The 19,317-nt window shown below is 48.6% G+C and overlaps 2 protein-coding genes across 3 annotated transcripts in view; one reads left to right on the forward strand and one right to left on the reverse strand.

Annotated features, from left to right (window-relative positions):
• The first annotated feature begins 104 nt into the window (after positions 1–104).
• Positions 105–13,628, forward strand: PRKAR1A (protein kinase, cAMP-dependent, regulatory, type I, alpha). The gene is made up of 10 exons (XM_010856070.1): positions 105–379; positions 5,012–5,182; positions 5,989–6,080; positions 6,281–6,342; positions 7,086–7,132; positions 7,985–8,143; positions 8,803–8,863; positions 9,900–10,021; positions 10,883–10,964; positions 11,242–13,628. The coding sequence occupies exons 1-10, from the start codon at positions 206–208 to the stop codon at positions 11,412–11,414; spliced, it is 1,143 nt and encodes a 380-aa protein (XP_010854372.1). The 5' UTR covers positions 105–205; the 3' UTR covers positions 11,415–13,628.
• Positions 13,308–19,317, reverse strand: part of FAM20A (family with sequence similarity 20, member A) — a 33,425-nt gene continuing 27,415 nt past the window's right edge. For both annotated transcript variants that reach the window (XM_010856069.1, XM_010856068.1), the window contains 2 exons: positions 19,199–19,258; positions 13,308–18,049 (listed from right to left, as the gene is read on the reverse strand). In XM_010856069.1, coding sequence (XP_010854371.1) covers positions 17,785–18,049; positions 19,199–19,258 — 325 coding nt within the window. In that variant the 3' untranslated portion in view covers positions 13,308–17,784. The remainder of the gene's footprint in view (positions 18,050–19,198; positions 19,259–19,317) is intronic.

Here is a 19,317-nt window from a genome sequence, read left to right on the forward strand (position 1 = left end):
GCACTGCCTTGCCAGAATGTGCCTTCTCTTCATACTTCATTCCCTAGCCCTCACCTCCCTGTTTTACAATTTAAAAAATCTACCTAGTGAGAATGAAATCTTTGTGAACCAGTTGCCTGGTGAGTTTGTTAAATCGAAGGCCAGCTTGACGTTCGCTCTCTGTGAATAGTTTTCCCAAGCTTCTGTGTCTTCTCCGTAGTGAACCATGGCTTCCGGCACCACCGCCAGCGAGGAGGAGCGCAGCCTCCGGGAATGCGAGCTCTATGTCCAGAAGCACAACATCCAGGCGCTGCTCAAGGACTCCATCGTGCAGCTGTGCACCGCACGGCCCGAGAGGCCCATGGCCTTCCTCAGGGAATACTTCGAGAAGCTGGAGAAGGTAAAAATAAAAGGGGGAGCGCGAGAGCTGACCCTTACGGTTGTTAAATGCAAGGCTGGACAAGGTCGCTGATTTCTATCATTGGGAAGAAAAGGAATTCTGACCAAATAATTATTTATAATCATCATCATCATTTAAAATAGAATTTCAGAAAAGAAATGCAGTTAATGCGTTTGTAGTAATTTGTAACATTGTAATCAGAATTTATCAAAACTACTCTGAATGCTCAGTTTACTTGGCTACAGGTTTTCCAACCATAGTTCCTTGTAACTGTTTTAATTAATACATAAAATGGACCAAATAAAGTACCTGAGTTGATTCAGTTGATTGGAAGTAGTACAGCACTGGTCAGCAGAAACTATCACAAGATTGTAAATTGCTTATACTCCAGTAAAAATTACAAAATAAGAACAGCACATCAGCGGTGTGAATTGAGAACTTCTGCAGCACTTCAAAGCATTTATGCTGTTTTCTTCAGCAAAACGAGTAAACTTGCAGGCTTTACCCTACGTTTGAAATCGCTGTACTGGAGCATCCGAGTCCGGCTTGTGACTAGTACGTTAGAAACTCCGAGTCATCCAAGTATGTCTTACTGTAGGATATGTCCTAGCATAAATTGACTGTGGAGCAGAGAGAGCAAGATGGACAGCTGTCAGAATTTTACTGTATTTACAGTTCTGGTCAGGACTTGTTTCCCTTTGAGAAAAAAGAGATTCAGTTTTTACTCATTGTTGCGCATCCTTATTGTGTGTGTGTCGGTGGGACCTAAGCATGAGGTATGTGCTTCTCTAAGCAAAGTGGTCATTTTTCATCAAGGTCAGTGCTTTAGTTAAGTCCCCTCAAAAAAATGATGAAGGAGGAAGTTTGGTTTATTGAGAGTTTTGAGTAGTTTGTTTGATTTGCTCCTGAAACTTCAGCAGGATAAAGTTACAGATTTTCTTAACGCATATTGAAGTTATGATGTGGTTCATAATGACTGTGTACCACTTGGGAGGCATTTTCTTAGGTGTATGATTGTTAATTATCTAGTTGTATTGCAGAAAGTTTTATACTGTATCCCACTGGTTTGGACAACTTCTCAGTCAGCATAATTTATTAGTAAAAGAATCTGTTTTACTAATGTTCAGAAAATGTTTGGGTGGCTCAGTGATTGGACCCTTTTTCCAGTTTTCTTGGAAAGCTGTTGAAATTGGTGTCTAGTACCATGATTGGAATAATTAAAAACAACAGGAAAACCTAGCCAGTCCCAGTGCATGTAGCCTTGGTGTTTTGGAACTGTGGTAGGAAGTCTGGTTTTTACTTAAGCAGTTTCTGATAGTGGAGCACTGTAGCGCCAGGCTGCCGTGGGCCTTCCCTCCCTGTTTGGAAGTGAAGTGCGTTCCTGGAGGTCTGGTTCTGAAGTTGGTCACTGTAAGGTGATCCCTCTTCTCTCTGGACATCAATAGCAGCCACCCGCTGAGCGGACGAGGTGGGTGAGGCATGAAGTGTGTGTCTTTTTATAGGGAGTGTGCAGTGCCGTGCTCGTCTCAGGGCTGCACTTTGATGGCCCTGTTGGAGCACTGACCTCAGGGAAAGCAGGAAAGGACCCTGAAAGTCATTTCTGTGCACATGGGGTTTTTAGATGTGATGTGTGTCGGCCTCTCTACCCCTTAAGAGAAGTCACAGCTTACCACTTTTGTGTGTTCATGGATTTTTGTTCATTTGCATCCACTCCTTTAGCCGAGGTTGACTATGGATATCTGGGCATTGGAGAAACTAGGGTTTCAGCTGTTCAACAGGTCATTTTTCTGTACATTGGGTGTTGAGTTATATGTCTGAGAATACAGGCACACTCTTGTCTCCTCTTTGCCATGCTAACCAGGGCTCATGTTTCTGGTTCCCTCAACTGCTTAGTAAGAAATGCCCCAGAAACCTATCTCAGTTGGTCCATTGACAGCGTCTGCATTTTTCTTCAGACTGTTGTTTGTCATCCGAGTCCTCTCTTTTGTATGTGTTCCTTTGAACCTTGCCAACTAGTAGATGAGAGGAATTGTGATGGCTCTGACTGTGGAGTGCCTCCTGTGTGCCAGGTTCTGTGTGAGCCCTTGACCTTTTGTAAATGCTCATTATTTCAAATGTGTGAGGTTGGTGATTGTCACCGTTTTAGAGAGGAAGCAGTAAAGCTAAGAGAGGGGTCAGGGAACTTGGCTGCGGTCATACAGGGACCTCGTGCCCCCCCACGTCTCGGTGGTTCACTCCAGATGTCCTGATACTGGGTCACGTGCAGCCCTCTCTGCTCAGCCCGTCTTGTCTTGGCTGCACATGTTTTGTTCCGGGGTTCAGTGGAAGGAGCAGCCATATATAAGGCATGCTGTTCTCAAGGCAGAGCAGGGCAGGCGCTCTAGGGGCCAGAGTACAGTCTTACAAGAAGAGGGCGTGGCGTGGCAGAACAAGCCACGTACCAAACCCCGAGTCAGTGGGCTGGGACGTTGACGTCACCCTCTGGGAGGAATGGATGTCAGGGCAGGGAGGATGAAAGCACGCTGAGTGAGCCGCGGGCGCAGAATCAGAACTTAATGTGCTGGGATGCACTGACAGTAAGGGGACGGGGGCGGGGGGGTTCTTTTGAGGAGTGAGGAGACTGAAGAATGACAGCAGCGAGAAAAAGGATATAAAATGTGTCACGGTGCTTGGGAGAAATGGGCGACCTCAGCCGTGGCTCCAAGTCATCAGGATCAGGACACGTCCAAGCGCCGTTGGAAGGTGGAAATCCAGGAAGCATGGTTACAACCACAGTGCTCTTGGCACTTCAGAATCGTGTAAGACAATGAAAATTCACTTAGATAGACAGTACTTCCAAACGAAGGGTTACTTGTGAGGTTTTTCATGAATTTTTTGTGAAATATCAATGACACATCTTGGGAGGTAGAATCTGTGTTTTCATTTATGCTCTTGAACTTTAAACTTTGGGCACACTGGAGTTTTAAAGTTCTCTGTTAATATGGAATGAGAAAAACCTTACCTGTTACTGTAATTACCAGAACGATAATGAAGTGGGTTTTCTTTGAAAATTTTTTAAAAAACAATTTAGTTACATATTTGCCCGTGGCTCAACATGACAATGAAAAGTCTTTTTCCTACGCCGTGGCCTCCCTGGAGTGCCGCCTGAGTTCCATCATACACAGGCATTTACACACCTGTGTCCAGTGTGTGCATGGCATCCCACTGTATGGACGCACATTAACTGTGGGTGTTACTTAATCGCCACATTGATGACTGTTTTGGTGGTTTCTGGTATTTTGCTGTTAAAAGCTTTGGTATAATGAATAACTCTGTGTATATGTAATTTCACATACATGCATGTTTAAAATAAATTGCTAGCAGTAGACACACTTTATTATTTGATCAACAGGTAAGTGCGTTTGTAACTGAATATGCAAATACATTCACGGTAGTTTTGTTACAGGCCTTTGTTACTGTGTTTTTAATTGAAAAATCTAGAGAGATGAGAAAAATAAAGCTGGTTCCTCCCTCCAAAAAAAAAAAAAACCCATCAGTCACAAGTCTACTAATAGAAATAAGCACTGTTCTTGCCTCAGTGGCGGTGGTTCCAGATGGTTCTTGCTGCACTTGTGTGTGCTTTGATTTGTCTTGATGCCAGATGCAGAACTGAGTACCAGGCGGGAGAAAAAGCCACCACCTCCTTAAATTCTTTTTTATCAGAATTTTTCAGAAATAATTAGTAAATGTTGTCATTTAGAATTTCAAGGCTGCTTTAGGAAAAGAATGGAGAGTGAGTCACGAACGAGGAGGTAATAGCTCGCCATTCTCGGCTTGTTTCATTCGGGTTTGGCGTCAGTCATAACTCATTCTCTACTGCAGACCTGAGGGGATTTCTTTTTAAGGCCCTAGATCTGAAAAATAAGATTTTTAAGTAGTTGATCTTGGTTTCATATGGATTGGTTTAATAAGTTGTTAAAAACAGGTAAACCGAGTGTCAGCCCTGCCCGTAAAGAATGCTTCCAGCTCTGTTAGGGTAAGTATTGTTATGTTTGATCTTAGTTGAAGTCCAGGTTCCCATCACATTTCATTATTTGTTGAATATAAATCCCACAGGCTCAGCACTCTCTCTCTTGTTTTTCTGTGTTCCCCTTGCCTAGTGTAGATGTGGAGTGGCAGGTCCACAGAATTTGTATTGAGTTAATGGAGTAACCTGATAGCCTAGACTTTCTCATGTCACTTGCTGTGCCTGAGTGATATTCCTAGATGGCATGCACGGGCGAGGCAGGGATCTCACTCCTTTCCCAGGGTTTAGTTTTGCGGTTGATGGCTGTTGAGTGCGTTGCAGATCACCGTCGCTTTATTGCCTCAGTGCGTGTATGGCTCGCATATGCGTGTTCTGTGCCCTTGTACCAGTGGCTTTCTGTTTGTTAGTGTAGCTCCTGTCACCATCTGAGGAGCAGTATGACCTTTCAGAGTATTGCTCTTCAAATTCGACTCTGCATTTTCTGCCATTCATGATTCGCCTTTGCGCCTTAACTTTCACGTTGATAAGGAGAGGTTTGCAGTGACTGAGGACTGTGGTTAGACTAGGGGAACGCCAGTGAAGAGCACCGAGGCAGGGTCTCGTTTTATAAACTTGTAATTTTTCAGGAGGAGGCAAAGCAGATCCAGAACCTGCAGAAAGCGGGCAGCCGTGCAGACTCTCGGGAGGATGAAATCTCCCCGCCGCCCCCTAACCCGGTGGTGAAGGGCCGGCGGCGACGTGGGGCCATCAGCGCTGAGGTCTACACCGAGGAGGATGCCGCGTCCTATGTTCGGAAGGTACCTGCCCGCGGGGATGTCTCCTCTGATGAGCGTGCGCTGTTCCCAGCAGTAAACACAAATGGGGGGGCCGTGCTCCATCCTTGCTGTTCCTGGGTGCTGGGAGCAGGTTTCTGCAATAAGAGCCCATCAGAGGAAGCATCTATAGTGATTATAAAACAGCGAGCACTTGAGTTTGGGGGATTTTCTTTTCCGTGGTGGTGTTCTGCGGTGAAAGACCAGGCAGTACTTGTTGTCCTGCATTGTGGTGTCGGTTTTTTGACGTCCTCTCGTTCGTGTGGTGGCTTTACCCTTTTGCTCTGTAAGTGTCTTTCATCTCCATTGGCTTTTTCTCAGAGCCAGTCTGCCATTTCCAGTTATGCGATTAGCCTGAAGGGGGAGGATAATTGGGCTGGCAGGAGGTTGAGAGACTAACAGTGCATGATCACACTTCAGACGATGACAAGTTACCATAAAACGCTCGGGTGTGCCTCAGTAATGACCGTGGGTAAGGTGATTGTGGTTTGTTTCTCGGGTTGTTGACTAGGAACCAAACACCAGCCTTTCAGTGCAGGCCTAGTTGTAGACAAAGAGGATTAATTAGTCAGTATTTGTTCACTCAAAGTCAGTATCTGTTCACTCAAAGTCAGTATCTGTGGGGTCAGAGATAGTGTGAGAGTGTTGTGTTGAAAATACTTAACTCAAAGCAGCCTTGTCTAAGTACCTAAGGTAGCTTGACATCTAATTGAAATGTCGGTTGCAGTCATGAAGTTGTTTTGGTTTATGGAATGTGGGGAATGGTCATTGGACTTCCTGCTCTTTCCTAGGTTATACCGAAAGATTATAAGACAATGGCTGCTTTAGCTAAAGCCATTGAAAAGAACGTACTGTTTTCACATCTTGATGATAACGAGAGAAGGTAGGTGATATTTTTTTTTTCGGTACAGTTGGGATCCCAAACTAGCTGCCTCACTGTTGCAAGTTTTAAAGGGTCTTCATAATTGTTCACCTGGTGCCACTCCAGGCTGAAAATCTGGAAGCTTTAAGGTTAACTAACAGACTAAGGTCTGTTAGTTTTAAGGTTAATGTTTTGTAACACGAAGCCTTCTCTCTCTGCAGTGACATTTTTGACGCCATGTTCCCGGTTTCCTTTATTGCTGGAGAGACTGTTATTCAGCAGGGTAAGGGTGGCCGCTTTTATGGCAAGTGCTATTAGTAAAGTTGTGAAGTTTTTTCCTCTTTCAGCCTACCATCTTCCTTTTGGTATACTGTTGGATTTTCTTATTTCTTTAATTAAAATTTTCTCAGCTAAAAGTAAACGGCACACTTTGCCTAAGGGGCTAGTATTTCCCTAATGTCAGTGTAGTTTTGTTTATAGTAACTGTTAAAATTTGTGCATTTTTACTTTGTAAGGAATTCCAGAGCCACATATATTTTATATATCTTTTATATGGATCATTAACCAGTCAGAGGAAGATGAAGCAGGGAATAAGCCACACTCAGACTCTTCATCATCTAGCTTGTCTCTGTGTAAGGCTCTGTCCCTTCTGCCGGCTCTTACTTTGCCCACATACACTGACATGGAGCTCATCTTCTGGGTGTTCCTCTTTTTGCCTTTCTTATTTACTCTCAATATTTTCATGGGTTTTCATAATCCATGTATTTTCTTCTTTAGTGACAAGGTGATATGTTATTACTATTGTATCTTGTTTGTTGTTTTAGATGACATAGTGGTTAACATTTCTAATTTCTATGCATACAAGTGGCTTGCTTAAGTTATTTTTCAGAGGCATCTTCACCATGAGATGACTGATGACCTGGTCAATTTTATGACTTGTAAAATATATTGCTGGACTTTTTGGTTTGATTTGTTCTTTTTTAGTTTATAATTTGCTTCTGACTTTTTTACTCTCCTCACTTTTAGGTGACGAAGGGGATAACTTCTACGTGATTGACCAAGGAGAGATGGACGTAAGATTTAATAATAAAAATATGTTGAGAATCTTAAAAGCTTGTTATTTACTGCTTGTGAGAGTGTCTGAAGGACTATTACATCCTTGTATGTTAGATTCCTTTTGCCAGATGTTTTACTGACACCAAGAAAGGCCATTTTTACTGACACATAGACTTTCTAAAGGTACTTCCTTTGGTTGAGTGTACAGTTCGGAGCTTTCACTGGGTTAGCGGTTCAGGCATGTGCGCCTGCTTTGCAGGAGAAGGTCAGGGGGAGGCTTGGCAGGTCGTCAGCTGGGAGACTTGGTGCAGCCTCTGTCCTGTACATCTTGTCCTCCCACAAGAGTATTAGAAAACTCAGCGGCACAGCAAGTAAAGCGCTAACCAGCACAGTGCCTGGCACAGGGCTCTGTAAGTACACTTGTTCAGTGGCTGAGTTGTGTCCCACTCTTTTCAACCCCATGGGCTGCAGCACACCAGGCTCTTCTGTCCTCCACCGTCTCCTGGAGGTTGCTTATAGTCATGTCCATTGAGTTGGTGATGCTGTCTAACCATCTGATCCTCTGCTGCCCCCTTCTCCTTTTGCCTAGTAAATATGTGATGAGCACTGTTAAGGCCTGGTTCACTTTTTCACTCTCATCGTCTGCACTGGGGGCCCTTTTCTTCCCAGATGATTAGGCCAGCTGTGTCATAGACACTCTGGGAGTTTGAGTTGTCAGAAGGCAGGTGCTTTGCTCTGTTGTGTTCCAGAAAGGTAACATTTTATTTTCTACAACAAAGTTCAGGATTCTGACCTTTTAAAAGAGTGTGCGCGTTTTTAATCCGTATATATTTGTGTGTGTAGAGATAACCAGTGCTTTTGTATTTTAGGTCTATGTCAACAATGAATGGGCAACCAGTGTTGGGGAAGGAGGGAGCTTCGGGGAGCTTGCTCTGATTTACGGGACTCCTCGAGCGGCCACTGTCAAGGCCAAGACGAACGTGAAACTGTGGGGCATTGACCGGGACAGCTACAGAAGGATCCTCATGGTGAGACCTGTGCGAGTGGGTGCAGCCTGCCGTCCAGGCTGTGCGACTCGCGCTCGACAGTGCTACTGCGGGAAGGTGGGAGTGCTTTTAACGGTTGGATGCTTGGTCTTAGCATTACCCGTTACACCGTTTGCGACAGAGGTCTTTTAGAACCGAACTTTGGCTGAAATAATATGGGAGATAAACACAGGGTGTGTGTGCAGTGGTCAGCTGATGTTTGCAACTGCCTCCGTTGGCCAGCGCATCTTCCTGTAGCCAGGAAGATCTTCACACGGACGGACGGCTTGATGGTGCTGCTCTGACGTTTCTACGATAGCAGTTTGAGTCCTTCTTTCTGTAGAGGATTGGCGTTGTGGAGCAGGACCCTGAGCTGGAAGTATACTCAGCTTTACTTGGGGGCTTTTTTTTTTGGAGAACTGATTATTTGCTTTTTTTGACATTTCAGTCCTTGATGAATTCTTTGGCCATATACCTGGTGTTCCTTTTAGGAGCAAGTTACCGAGAGCTTCTTATTGAACACAGGCCTACCGTCTTCAACAGGAGAGAACAAGCGAGCCCTGGGTGACCGTTGCCAGCTTACCTGACACAGCGCTTGTTGCTCCACAGCGCTATGCGGTTTACACGCTTCAGAGACACGACTTTCTCTTTTTCATTTACAGGGAAGCACGCTGAGAAAGCGGAAGATGTATGAGGAGTTTCTTAGTAAAGTGTCTATTTTAGGTAAGTTGGAAAGTTGCATGGAGAATCGCTAAATTGAAGTGTTAGTGGTGCTTAAGGAAGTGGATTCTGTTTGCTAAAGATTGCTCAAGTTATCAGCATATTTTCATAGTAACAAAAAGCACGGAACTGTGAGACCGAGGTTTGGCCAAGAAGGAGTTTCACCTTGTGTTTAGTTTGCTGGTGGATGGCTGACTTCTTAGTTAGAAATCAGTGCTACTGATTCTTCCTGGAAGGATAGAAAGGCTGGACCTGTCCTCCAGACAGCGGCCGGCCGGTTCCCCGGGACTTGGTCTCCATGCTCTGTCAGTGAGTTTTTTTAGTTCAGGAATGTGAGTGTCGCCAAGAATGTGTTTCTTCTGTGGAAAGGTTTGGTGTCACTTGCTGGCTTTCTCTGAAAAAATGCTAGAAGTTTGAGGAAATGCAGAGCAGCGTAATGGGAGGTGCTGCTGTGGGATATGTTACAGGGACTTGGAGATGTTATTACAAGCTGCTCTTCATTGGGAGGGAATGGTGGATTTCATTAAGGTCACGCAGTCTTGAATTGTTGCTTTTTACAGTGACTTGATTTTTGTGCCCTTAGTTTTCCTTTCTTGGAAATGATTACTATTTAGTGTCTTGAGTGTTAGTTTGGCCTTTGGGAACATAAGTTATTTTTTAGTTATTCTTTTTGGTTTTGTAAATAAATCTGAGTTATTTCTCTGCATTTCTGGAACAGATTCTTTTTGGGTCCTGTAATTGCAGGTTTGAGTTGCATTGATGGCAGTCTTTGGCAATACTTAATGATCACATTCTTTTCATTCCTTTCCCACTGGATGAGTTGGTGTAGGTTAGTCTGGCTTCTGGGCCCCTGGATTCAGGAGGGTGCGTGGGCCACCTGCAAGTGACGGGGGGCGTTGCTGAGAGGGGCAGTTGAGACAGGTGCCAAGTTGAATCTGAGCCGCACTGGAGTGTCTCAGTTGACTTTTTATACTTTTTGTTTTGAAATTCTTAGCATGCCAGATAACACAGAGAAACTCTTTGGATATTTGCCTTTTAGAATCTCTGGACAAGTGGGAGCGTCTCACGGTAGCTGATGCATTGGAACCAGTCCAGTTTGAAGACGGGCAGAAGATTGTGGTACAGGGGGAGCCGGGTGATGAATTCTTCATTATTTTAGAGGTAAAGAGGGGGCAGCCCTGGAGGGAGAAGGGGGCGCTGGTTCTCAGTCACAGCTTCTGTTCTCGGGTCACCTGACACTTTCAGTTAAAGGTTATCGTCCCCTTTGAAATGCTGATACTTGCTTTTCTGCTAGGCCACCACATTTTAAATGAGTTTAAGTCAGAATTGTGGGAGGTATTAGCCAGATTCTGATTTACTCAAATTAATCCTGCTTATACAGGCCAAACAGAACTCCACCACTCAACATGCAGACTGTGAAATGATGTACATTTTTGTTAAAATCATGCTTTTGGGCTGTTTGGCAATAAAGGGCCCAGCTCAGGTCTTTAAATTCTCTGTTTTCCTGTGTTTTATATGCTCATGACCGTGGACATGGAGATCCACACAGCTAGTGTGCTGTGAATGTGGTCAGGAGAAGCTGCTGGTATCTCTCCGGCCAGGGGTTGAGGAAGTCTCAGTGAGCAGGGCCAGGCAGGAGTGTGTCCAGGCTCTTCTGAGCCCCGGCGTTTCTGTCGCAGACAGAACTCTGTCACAGAGGCAGCAGGCAGGGACAGTACCTGGAGGAGCTGGGGCATCGCCCGCGTGCCGCTGTGTCCATGAAGAGGCGGTGTGCCTGGGTCTGCCCTCCTCCCGCAGTTTCTCACCTCAGTCCAAACCCTGGCAGTCCCTTGGCAGCAGGAACCCCGGGGATGGAGGTCAAGCCTTTGCTAACTCTCCAGTCCCCTTCATCACGTGAACACAGAAGATGTGAAGTAGCTGCTATTTGTTCTCCTTGCAGAGCTCTAGGTTGCACAGGGTGGTAGCGTGTCCCTGGGAGTGGGCCGTGTTCACGTGTGTTGCTCTCTGGTGGTCCCATCACAGGGCTCAGCCGCGGTGCTGCAGCGGCGCTCAGAGAACGAAGAGTTTGTGGAAGTGGGAAGGTTGGGGCCTTCAGACTACTTTGGTAAGTGGGTCCCGCAGGGTGACGTCCCTCCTCAGCAAGCGCCACAGTCCTTCCTGGCCTTGTTTTCCTTCTCCTGCGTTTCAGTTTTTACTTTAGTTTTTTGGCTCTCAGAGAGTTTGACCTTGACTCAGTTAGTAGTTACATTACTGTCTCATGTCTGTCGTTTGTTCTGAAGTGCAGATGTCGTGTGGCCTGGGCGGGTCTCTCTCTGCTCTAAGGGTGCCTCTCGGAAAGCGTTCCGGGAGTGTGCCCGCTCTCAGCCCCCTTTCCCCTCCAGGCGAGATCGCTCTGCTGATGAACCGGCCCCGTGCAGCCACCGTGGTGGCCCGTGGCCCGCTGAAGTGCGTCAAGCTGGACCGGCCGCGGTTCGAGCGCGTTCTCGGCCCGTGCTCCGACATCCTCAAGCGCAACATCCAGCAGTACAACAGCTTCGTGTCCCTGTCTGTCTGAGGCCCTCCCCGGCGCCCGGTCCGCCCAGGCCCCCACGCAGACGCTCTGTGCCCGCGCAGCGCCCTGTGGCCACTGGCACCGCAGCTTCTTGTCGGTTTCTGTTCAAGTTGCTTTTGTGGCACCGTTTTTATTTTGGAGCATTACTGAGTGCTCACACAGTTAAATAAATAGAAGGGTTCTCTGGAGACTTTGCTGTCCCCGCCTGTCTGTGCAGTGTTGGTGTTCACACCCCAGCCCCCGCCGCCCCTGCCCCAGCCTGGCTCGCTGTCTGCCGAGGGTTGACCCCGCTCCCCTGAGGTGCGTGGCGTCTGAGGCACAGCGCGAGGTTTCCTTGAAGTGATGCACGTTCCTGCTGCCGCAAGTGTTCTTTAGACTGTGGCCATGTGTGCTGTCTGCCTCTATGGAATAAATGATTTCCCATGAAGCTCTGAGGATTAGGAGGAACAGGTGTAGAAGAATCTTCATGTAGTAGGATGTCTGCCTGTAGTTAGAGTAGCTTAAGGGTGGAAATGCCCATTGTTGCTATGATACAACCAGTTCTTTTTCTTTTTTAATAAGTATTTGTATTTGTCAGGCTGATATGCCTGGTTTTGTTTATCTCTGGTTGTTAAGGTTTCCTCTTCAGTTCTGCAGCATGTTGAGGTGTGCCTGTCTATTCCTGCTCTCTGCATTTCACACCAAATCATAAGCCACAAATACCAGTTCTGATTTAACGACATCTGCCTCAGCTCACAGATTCTGATTAGACCTTCCTCTTTCCAGCTAGTGCCAAATACTCAGCAGCAGATGCTGAATTGATAATGAGAGTTCAAGGTCTGCATTCCTGGTTGTTAGCTCAGAGCCTCTGGTTAGTGTATGTCCTTCAGGTGACCCCAGGATGGTCATCTCTTACGCTCTGCAAGCCCTGACTCCAGGAAAGATACACTCCATGTCGATGTAACAGAAAAATGGAAGAGGGGTTGCTAAAGGGGGCGATGGCGGGCAGACGAGTTCAGTGTTGGACTCTGCGCCCTGAGTTCACTGGGGCAGGGGACTTGGGAAGACGTTCTTTACTTGGCTTCAGCGCCCGCACCACCCCTCGCCCCGCTTTCAATCAGCTAGACTTCATGGGGGCTTGGGGGTGGGGTAGGATGTGTCTGTGTTACACATCCATCAGAGAGGCCATCCTGCTGAGAAGTTCTGCTTCCCTATCCGCTGTTTTATTCCCTGGGAGACTTTTCTGTGTAAACTTGTTTTGAGTCTTAACTGTGTTTCGGTGTTTTCCAGCCCTATCAACCTTGTGCTGTTACACTCTTCCCTTGCACCAATGATAGCCCCACTGTTCATCTTTATTGTTTTTTAAACAGCATCTCACAGTTCCGTAATGTAGGCACTTCTGTTTGCATTGTGGTTTTTATAACCTAACATGTAGGGGTATATTTGGGAGTGACTGCAAGTGTTTCTTTTTCCATCTGTATGCAACTGGCTCTGATTAGTAATCCCTTCTTACCCTTTCCTGGGTCATTAAATTGGTCATGGTACATGTTTTTCACAGATTAGAACAATTTTTAGGTTGTTACTAGTTTGGAGTATAAATCTGGGAAACATTTTATTTACATTTTAGTGTGGAATAGAAAGCCACCTTATTACATATTTTTTATTTTTCAAAATTATACTAAATGAGGATTTTTGATCTGTATTTTGTGTTTAGCTGCCTTTTTATATTTAAAAGATTAAAAATTGTTAATTAGCTTAAAGCTTAATTTGATCTTTGTTTAAATGCCAAACTGTACTTTAGAATGTCATACGTTTGCACAGTTTCCTGTATGTATGAAATCATGTTCGTGTATATTTAGATACCCACAATGCTTCGTAAATGAATTTTGCTCTTAAGTCATTTGGCTTTGCTGTTTACCCCTTTTTGTAGTTTTTAATCTAAGCAAACTGAAGTCTGAATTTAAAGATGATCGCATTTTAAGCTTTGTCTTTGTGCAGTCTGGGTGTATATGCGAAATCACAGTTGCGTCGTTTGTCTCAGCGGACATCCTGAGCTTTCGCAGTCGTCATTTCTGGGCTTGGTAAGATCTCCTGCTCTAACAGTGTGGACACCAAAGGACCATTTTGTATTGTTCCTGGTTACTAGTCCGATTATTCTGTGTGTGCTAATATACTCTCTTCTTTTTGTTATAGATTGTCTCAACGGTAGGTCAAGTAATAAAAGATTAAATAATTTAATTCTTTAACGAATCAGTCTTTCTTCCCTTTCTCCTTTCCTTCTCTTCTCCATCCCCAGTCCCCCAGAAACTCCGAATCCAAATCCGGTCCGCAAGGATGAAAATTGATTGTGAGTTAGGGGATGAGGGGATCATCGGAAGAATACGTTTGTTTTCAGTGTTTTCCAGTTCAGTTTGTCAGTGAATGTAAACTCCTTACTTTCAGGGTAATTGAGATGTACCGGATCTGTTTACCCATTGATGGAAGGAGAAGGTCCAATCAAGTCAAAGAACCCCTTTTCGTTAAGGGTAGACCGGTTCTCTGACTCCTGGGTCGGCGTGCTCCTTGGCTTAAATTTAATAAGTGCATTTGTATGTTTAGGTGTGTGTCTGTGTTTTGCACACATACAAGGTCATTTCTAATACTTGTTCCTCAGATTGCTGAGGCATGGGATGGGTAATTGAGTCTGTTAGGATGGTAGATTTCGTTCCTTCACACCCTGCTGGAACTGTGCTGCTTCGTAGCACATGCGCTTTGTCCAGATGCAGTCACCTCCTCCCGCAGCCCACTGGAGTTCGAATATTTAACGGACTATAATTGAAGAGCATTTTCCTGGGTTGACTATACTGGTTGTAGATTAATTGTCCCTCTCAAACATTGGTTCATATGAAATCCTTTTTTAATGATGTGAGTGTATTGATGTCATGAAGTTGAAGGTGTATGATGTTAGTTTTCTTAACATTGCCTTCTCTCCAACCACAAATTGACAGCTGAACCCGTTCTGTATTTTTGTTAGGCCCCAGCAAGTGTATTTCTAGGTGGGCTGAAACAGCACTGAGAAGCAGCGTCTGGATCACCATTAAATGTGACCCCCAAGTAGCTGTCGTAATAGCACCAGGGAAGCCTGGAGAGGAGAAGCGGAAATCTCTCCCTTCTTACCCCTGGAATTTTACACAGAAGCCAGTGTTGCTGCTGAAGGACAAGTTTGTGAAGTGCAGACTCTTCACAGTTGGCACAGTCTGTGGTTCAGGGTCTGTGGCCCTCCCTAGTCTGTGGTGCAGAGCTGTGACTTCATCCTGATGCAGCCTAAAACCCAAACCCCAGATGACGAGGGTTTGTTCTTTTGTGAAAGCTCTGCCAGTGTAGATAAGCAGCGCTGTGGTTTCCCCAGTCACCACTAGGTGGAGAGCTTGTCATCGCCTTTGTTCACCTTAGAGTCATCGCAGTTGATCCTCGTTCCTCACGGAAGCTGTATTTGCGCATTTTGCAAACCTGCCTGCTCGCTGGGACGTGTCTGTACCCCCAGCTTAGCCCTTGCAGCACTGTCACGGCCACGCCCAGGCCAGAGCGGGGCGGAGGAGACGCTCTCCTGCCCGCCACATGCCCGGCCCGGGGCAGGCGGCACCCTGCCTCCTTTCAGACTTAGGTCTGTGATCCAGCGCCCTTCCTGTTGGTCTACTTAATGCCCTTTTTTTTTTTGGTGTTTTTGAGCTGCTCTGTTGGTTATTTTGCTGTTTAAAATGGCCCCAGAGGAGTTGTCAGCTTCTGGCTCGTGTTCTCGAGTGTGACTACCTTCTCTCAGGCGTGGGTTGCAGTGCTGTTGGCCACGAGCTCAGCATTCATGAAGCAACAGTAGTAGCTGAGGTGCTCACACACCCCACACACAGCAAAGGATCACGGGTTGGTTGGTGGGCAAAAGTGTAATGAGAGGCTCGGGGGAACCTGCGGCCCCGTGTTTCTAATAGGAGCAAACAGCTGTCTCCCCGACTCACTGTCTCTGGTGACTCTGTCTACCATTTTTTGGTGGTGGCAGTTCAGTTGCTCAGTCGTGTCTGACTCTTTGCGACGCCATGCACTGCAGCACGCCAGGCTTCCCTGTCCTTCGCCATCTCCCAGAGTTTGCTCAAACTCACACCCATTGAGTTGGTGATGCCATCTAACCATCTCGTCCTCTGTCTAAACCACCACCAATAAGAGAAGCAGCTACACTTGTTACAGTCCTAAGCCCAGATGCCCTCCAGGTTTGGGGGAGGCTGAGCTCCTCCAGACCTCTCCCTCCACCAGCTCACAATCTGTCTGTTCCCTTTCATGTTTTCACTTTGCCATCGGTAATGACAGGAGAACACAGAAGGTTCTTACAAAGACAAGAGTTTTCTAGTCATGGATGTGTGGGAAGAACCTGATAGTCCCAAGACTGGGGTCTTCTGTTTTATGGTGTTTTTGACAAATAGTGGAGTCTTGATGTTATTGAAAGAATAATGGTGTGTTTAGGGCAGCTGAGTCGGGGCACCTAGGCACTGGGCACACGGGTCTCACTCGGTTCTGTTACTCTGAGTTTGTGAAGGAGGCCAGCGTCTATTATCGCGGCCACCTGAACACAAGAGGCTGGCCTGACGTGGAGCTGGGCTTAACCTGCCTGGGGCTCTGCCATTTGGGTGTTGAGACCGTCGGTTCTGTCCTCGGCCGCCCCTGCCTGCGTGTTTCCGGGCTGTCCCTCCGTGTGTCATTACCTGGTTCCCCCCACTCCAGAAGGAGACATTGGCTCAGAGCAGGAGAAGTGGGAGGTGGGTGCCCCAGGGGCAGGGAGACGCCTCAGTGACGCAGGCCTCTGGGGTTAAGGTCCCTCTACTGAAGACTGATTTTTGTTGTAAAGTCAACAAACAACAGCTTCACAAGCTGGGTGCATTTTTGTGTTCGGTGGAAGAAACACTTTGGCACAGCTGTGACCCCCTAGGTTGTGTGATTTTAGTTCACCTCTCTGAGCCCCTCAGTTCCTTGGCAGTCAGGATGAGGTGGGGATTGTCTATGTGGCGGGAGCTCGGGGAGCGGCCGTGGTGTCTGCACCTTGGGGCGTGGCAGTGGGGGCCCCGGGGGGCCGGAAGCCCGTCTAGAGTGTGTCCCCTGGGGCCGTCCCTGGGCGCACCCCCGAGGTCCTGGATGAAGTCCAGAGAGGTGCTGACCTGGGACCCGCCTCAGCCTCAGTCTTACCCTGCTCATCACGAGCATCTGAGCCTCTGGCCTTCACCAGAAAAGCCGACCTACGACAGCAGCGCTTGTCACCTGCTGACCGATCAGCGTGAGTCCACTCCCGTCGCGTGTGCTGTCACGGGCTGCGGAGTGAGCGAGAAAACGTCCTATTCAGACGCAAGCAGGTCAGCAGAGACAAGGCTGGCGAGACAGTAAGTACCAAAAACGGCTGGAGGCTTAGGAAGTAAAGTGGACTGAGCCCTGTCGGAGCGGGTGGCGGAGGGGAGGGCATCTAGAGCGTCAGACTGCTCCGGGCAGCCCGCTGCCCTCGGGGACTGGCGGGGGCACTGCCAGGTCTCACAGGAGCCTGCACTGGTTGGCAGGCCGGGTGGGCCCCGGCTGCCCTCAGGGACTGGCGGGGGCACTGCCAGGTCTCACGGGAGCCAGCACTGGTTGGTGGGCCGGGTGGGCCCCGGCTGCCCTGTTCCAGGCCGGGCTCGTGCCCCTGCCGGATTGGCCTTGTGTTGTCCCACTGCAGGACCCCCTCGCTTTGCCTTTTGTAGCTACTGACGCCAGTCCCGACATCCTTGATGCCAGTTCAGTCAGTGTTTACTCTGAGATGGAAACATCCTTTTCGGATACCCTGAGCAGATCCCTCTGTTTACCTCTTGTGATACACATCTGAGAGATCACAGGGGACGGCTGTGTTGAGACGGGGCCACAGTGATTGGCGCGTGAATAGAGTGAAGTGCACTTTAAACCAGCTGGAGAGTCACCATGAGTAGTTTCTTTCTTTGTCTGCTTGTGAGACACCAGATGTTTCTGTGTGGATCAGGAACCTCCTTGTGGCCATAATAAACACCTGGAGGAGTCCATCCGATGTCCTGCCATTTTATTTGTGACAGTTAATGCTGTCCTGGGAGCCGGGCTTCCAGGCCAGACCCGTGTCCAGGTTGCCAGTGGGCTCAGCAGGTGTTTGTGGCCTCGATGGAGCAGAGCTTCCCGGGGGAGGGGAGCCAGGCCAGTGCTCTGAGGAGGGAGGCTCGCTGGGTCACACTTCCGCTCTTTCAGAATCATCCCCTCGCCCTGCCTGCCTCGTGAGCTCCTGACCCAGGCCCCAGCCTGGACGGGGGCCCTGGGGAAGCGGTGGTCCACACTCAGAGTCCACCGCGGCTCTGGTCCACTTTCCGGGGTGTGCCTCCTCCGGCCCCTAGCTCGTCGAGTTAGCCCGGCTGGAGTCTGGGGCCCACTGTCCCACAGGGCCGTCGGCCACCACACTCTGCTCCCCGTGGGCCTCAATGCAGTCCTGCACAGTCCTGAGGACGGTCTGCAGCCTGCGGTCCAGGGCGAGGAGGTGGGGCTCCGTGAGCACGGGGCTGAGCTGGTCCTCCAGCAGCGATTCGCGCATCACGTCGCTGAGCCTGTAGTCGGCCTGGGCCAGCAGCTGCAGGTGGAGGAGCGTCTTCCTCTTTATCCTGGAGGACAGAGTCAAAAAACCCAGTTAGTAACAGTAAAGGGAGAAGCTTCCCGAACTTCCTTCTCTCCCCACTGCCCATTCTGGGGGGCTCATGCTGCAGAGCCGTCTCCTCCCCCAGCGCCTTCTTGAGCACTCTTGAATGACACCCGGTAAGAAGGGACTGGATGGGGTGGCGGTTAGCGCCCTGCGGTCCTTGCCCAGTGGTCTGCCGAGCCGTCCGGACTCTCAACTGTGGCACCCCAGGCATCCGGGGCTTCTTGGGGGATCCAAGCAAGTGCTGAGTGAGAGCTTTCCCAGGAAATTTGAAGCCAACGTGAGAAGCCCCCAGTAGGTGAGACGGCGCGGGTGCCAGCCTTCTCAAAGGCCGTGGGCACTGCTGGCCCCACCTTGCTTCCGCTCAGCTCTATGGTTCTGATTTCTCTGTATCAGATTCTGAAATGGGGTTAGGCCAACCTTTAGGATTCCGATCTCTCTTACGTGGGGCTGTGACTTGGACTCACATGTAAGCAACTTAAGCGCCTAGCCTCGATCACACACAACCCCTGCCTTTCTTGCTCAGGAGGTGGGTGGCAGGGAGGGGGATACGTGTAAGTCACCCCAGGAAGTGGAGGAAGAAAGTTCAGGCTCCAGCAGGGAACGGAGACACTTTTGCTCCCCGTGAGCCACATGTTTCTGTTCAGCCTTGGACGCTGCTGCCCAGCAGGTGTGTGGTCCTGGCCGGCCTGCTAACGCGCCAGCCAGGCTGGAGGCGGTCAGGGATGCTGTGGAGACGTGCTGACCAGATGGAGGCCTGGGGGCTTCCTCTCTTCCGACAAGCGCTTATAGGACTTGAGTCAGGATTCTGCTTAGATGGTGACAGGAGAGCGGTATTTACAAGCTACGTGAGCCGGGACACAGCAGAGGCCACCAGGCTTGGCGAGAGTGAGCGCATGCTTATCTGCGTGGCTTAAGGATGCAGGCAGGCGGCTGAGAGGTCTGAAAGCCCAGGCCCTAAGTCTCCCTCTGCGGGGGCAATTCTGCAGTTAAGGGACAGGAGATACCCAGCTTCCTGTCGTCCGCCCGCTTATGTCCTAGAGCAGCGGAAATGGGTGGAGCCCTGCAGAGCCCTGTGGGCACCGGAGCTGCCCCGAAGGGGACGCTCGCTCACCGGCAGCACTGGAAGAGCGGCGCCAGGATGGAGACCTCGTCGTGGGAGTGCCGGCCGAACCTGCGGGGGAGACAGACAGAGGGCGCTCGTGGGGCGGAGCCGCCCCCGCCCCCTCCCCC

The sequence above is a fragment of the Bison bison genome, unplaced genomic scaffold (assembly GCF_000754665.1).
Source record: "Bison bison bison isolate TAMUID 2011002044 unplaced genomic scaffold, Bison_UMD1.0 scf7180017864371, whole genome shotgun sequence".
Taxonomy (NCBI): domain Eukaryota; kingdom Metazoa; phylum Chordata; class Mammalia; order Artiodactyla; family Bovidae; genus Bison; species Bison bison.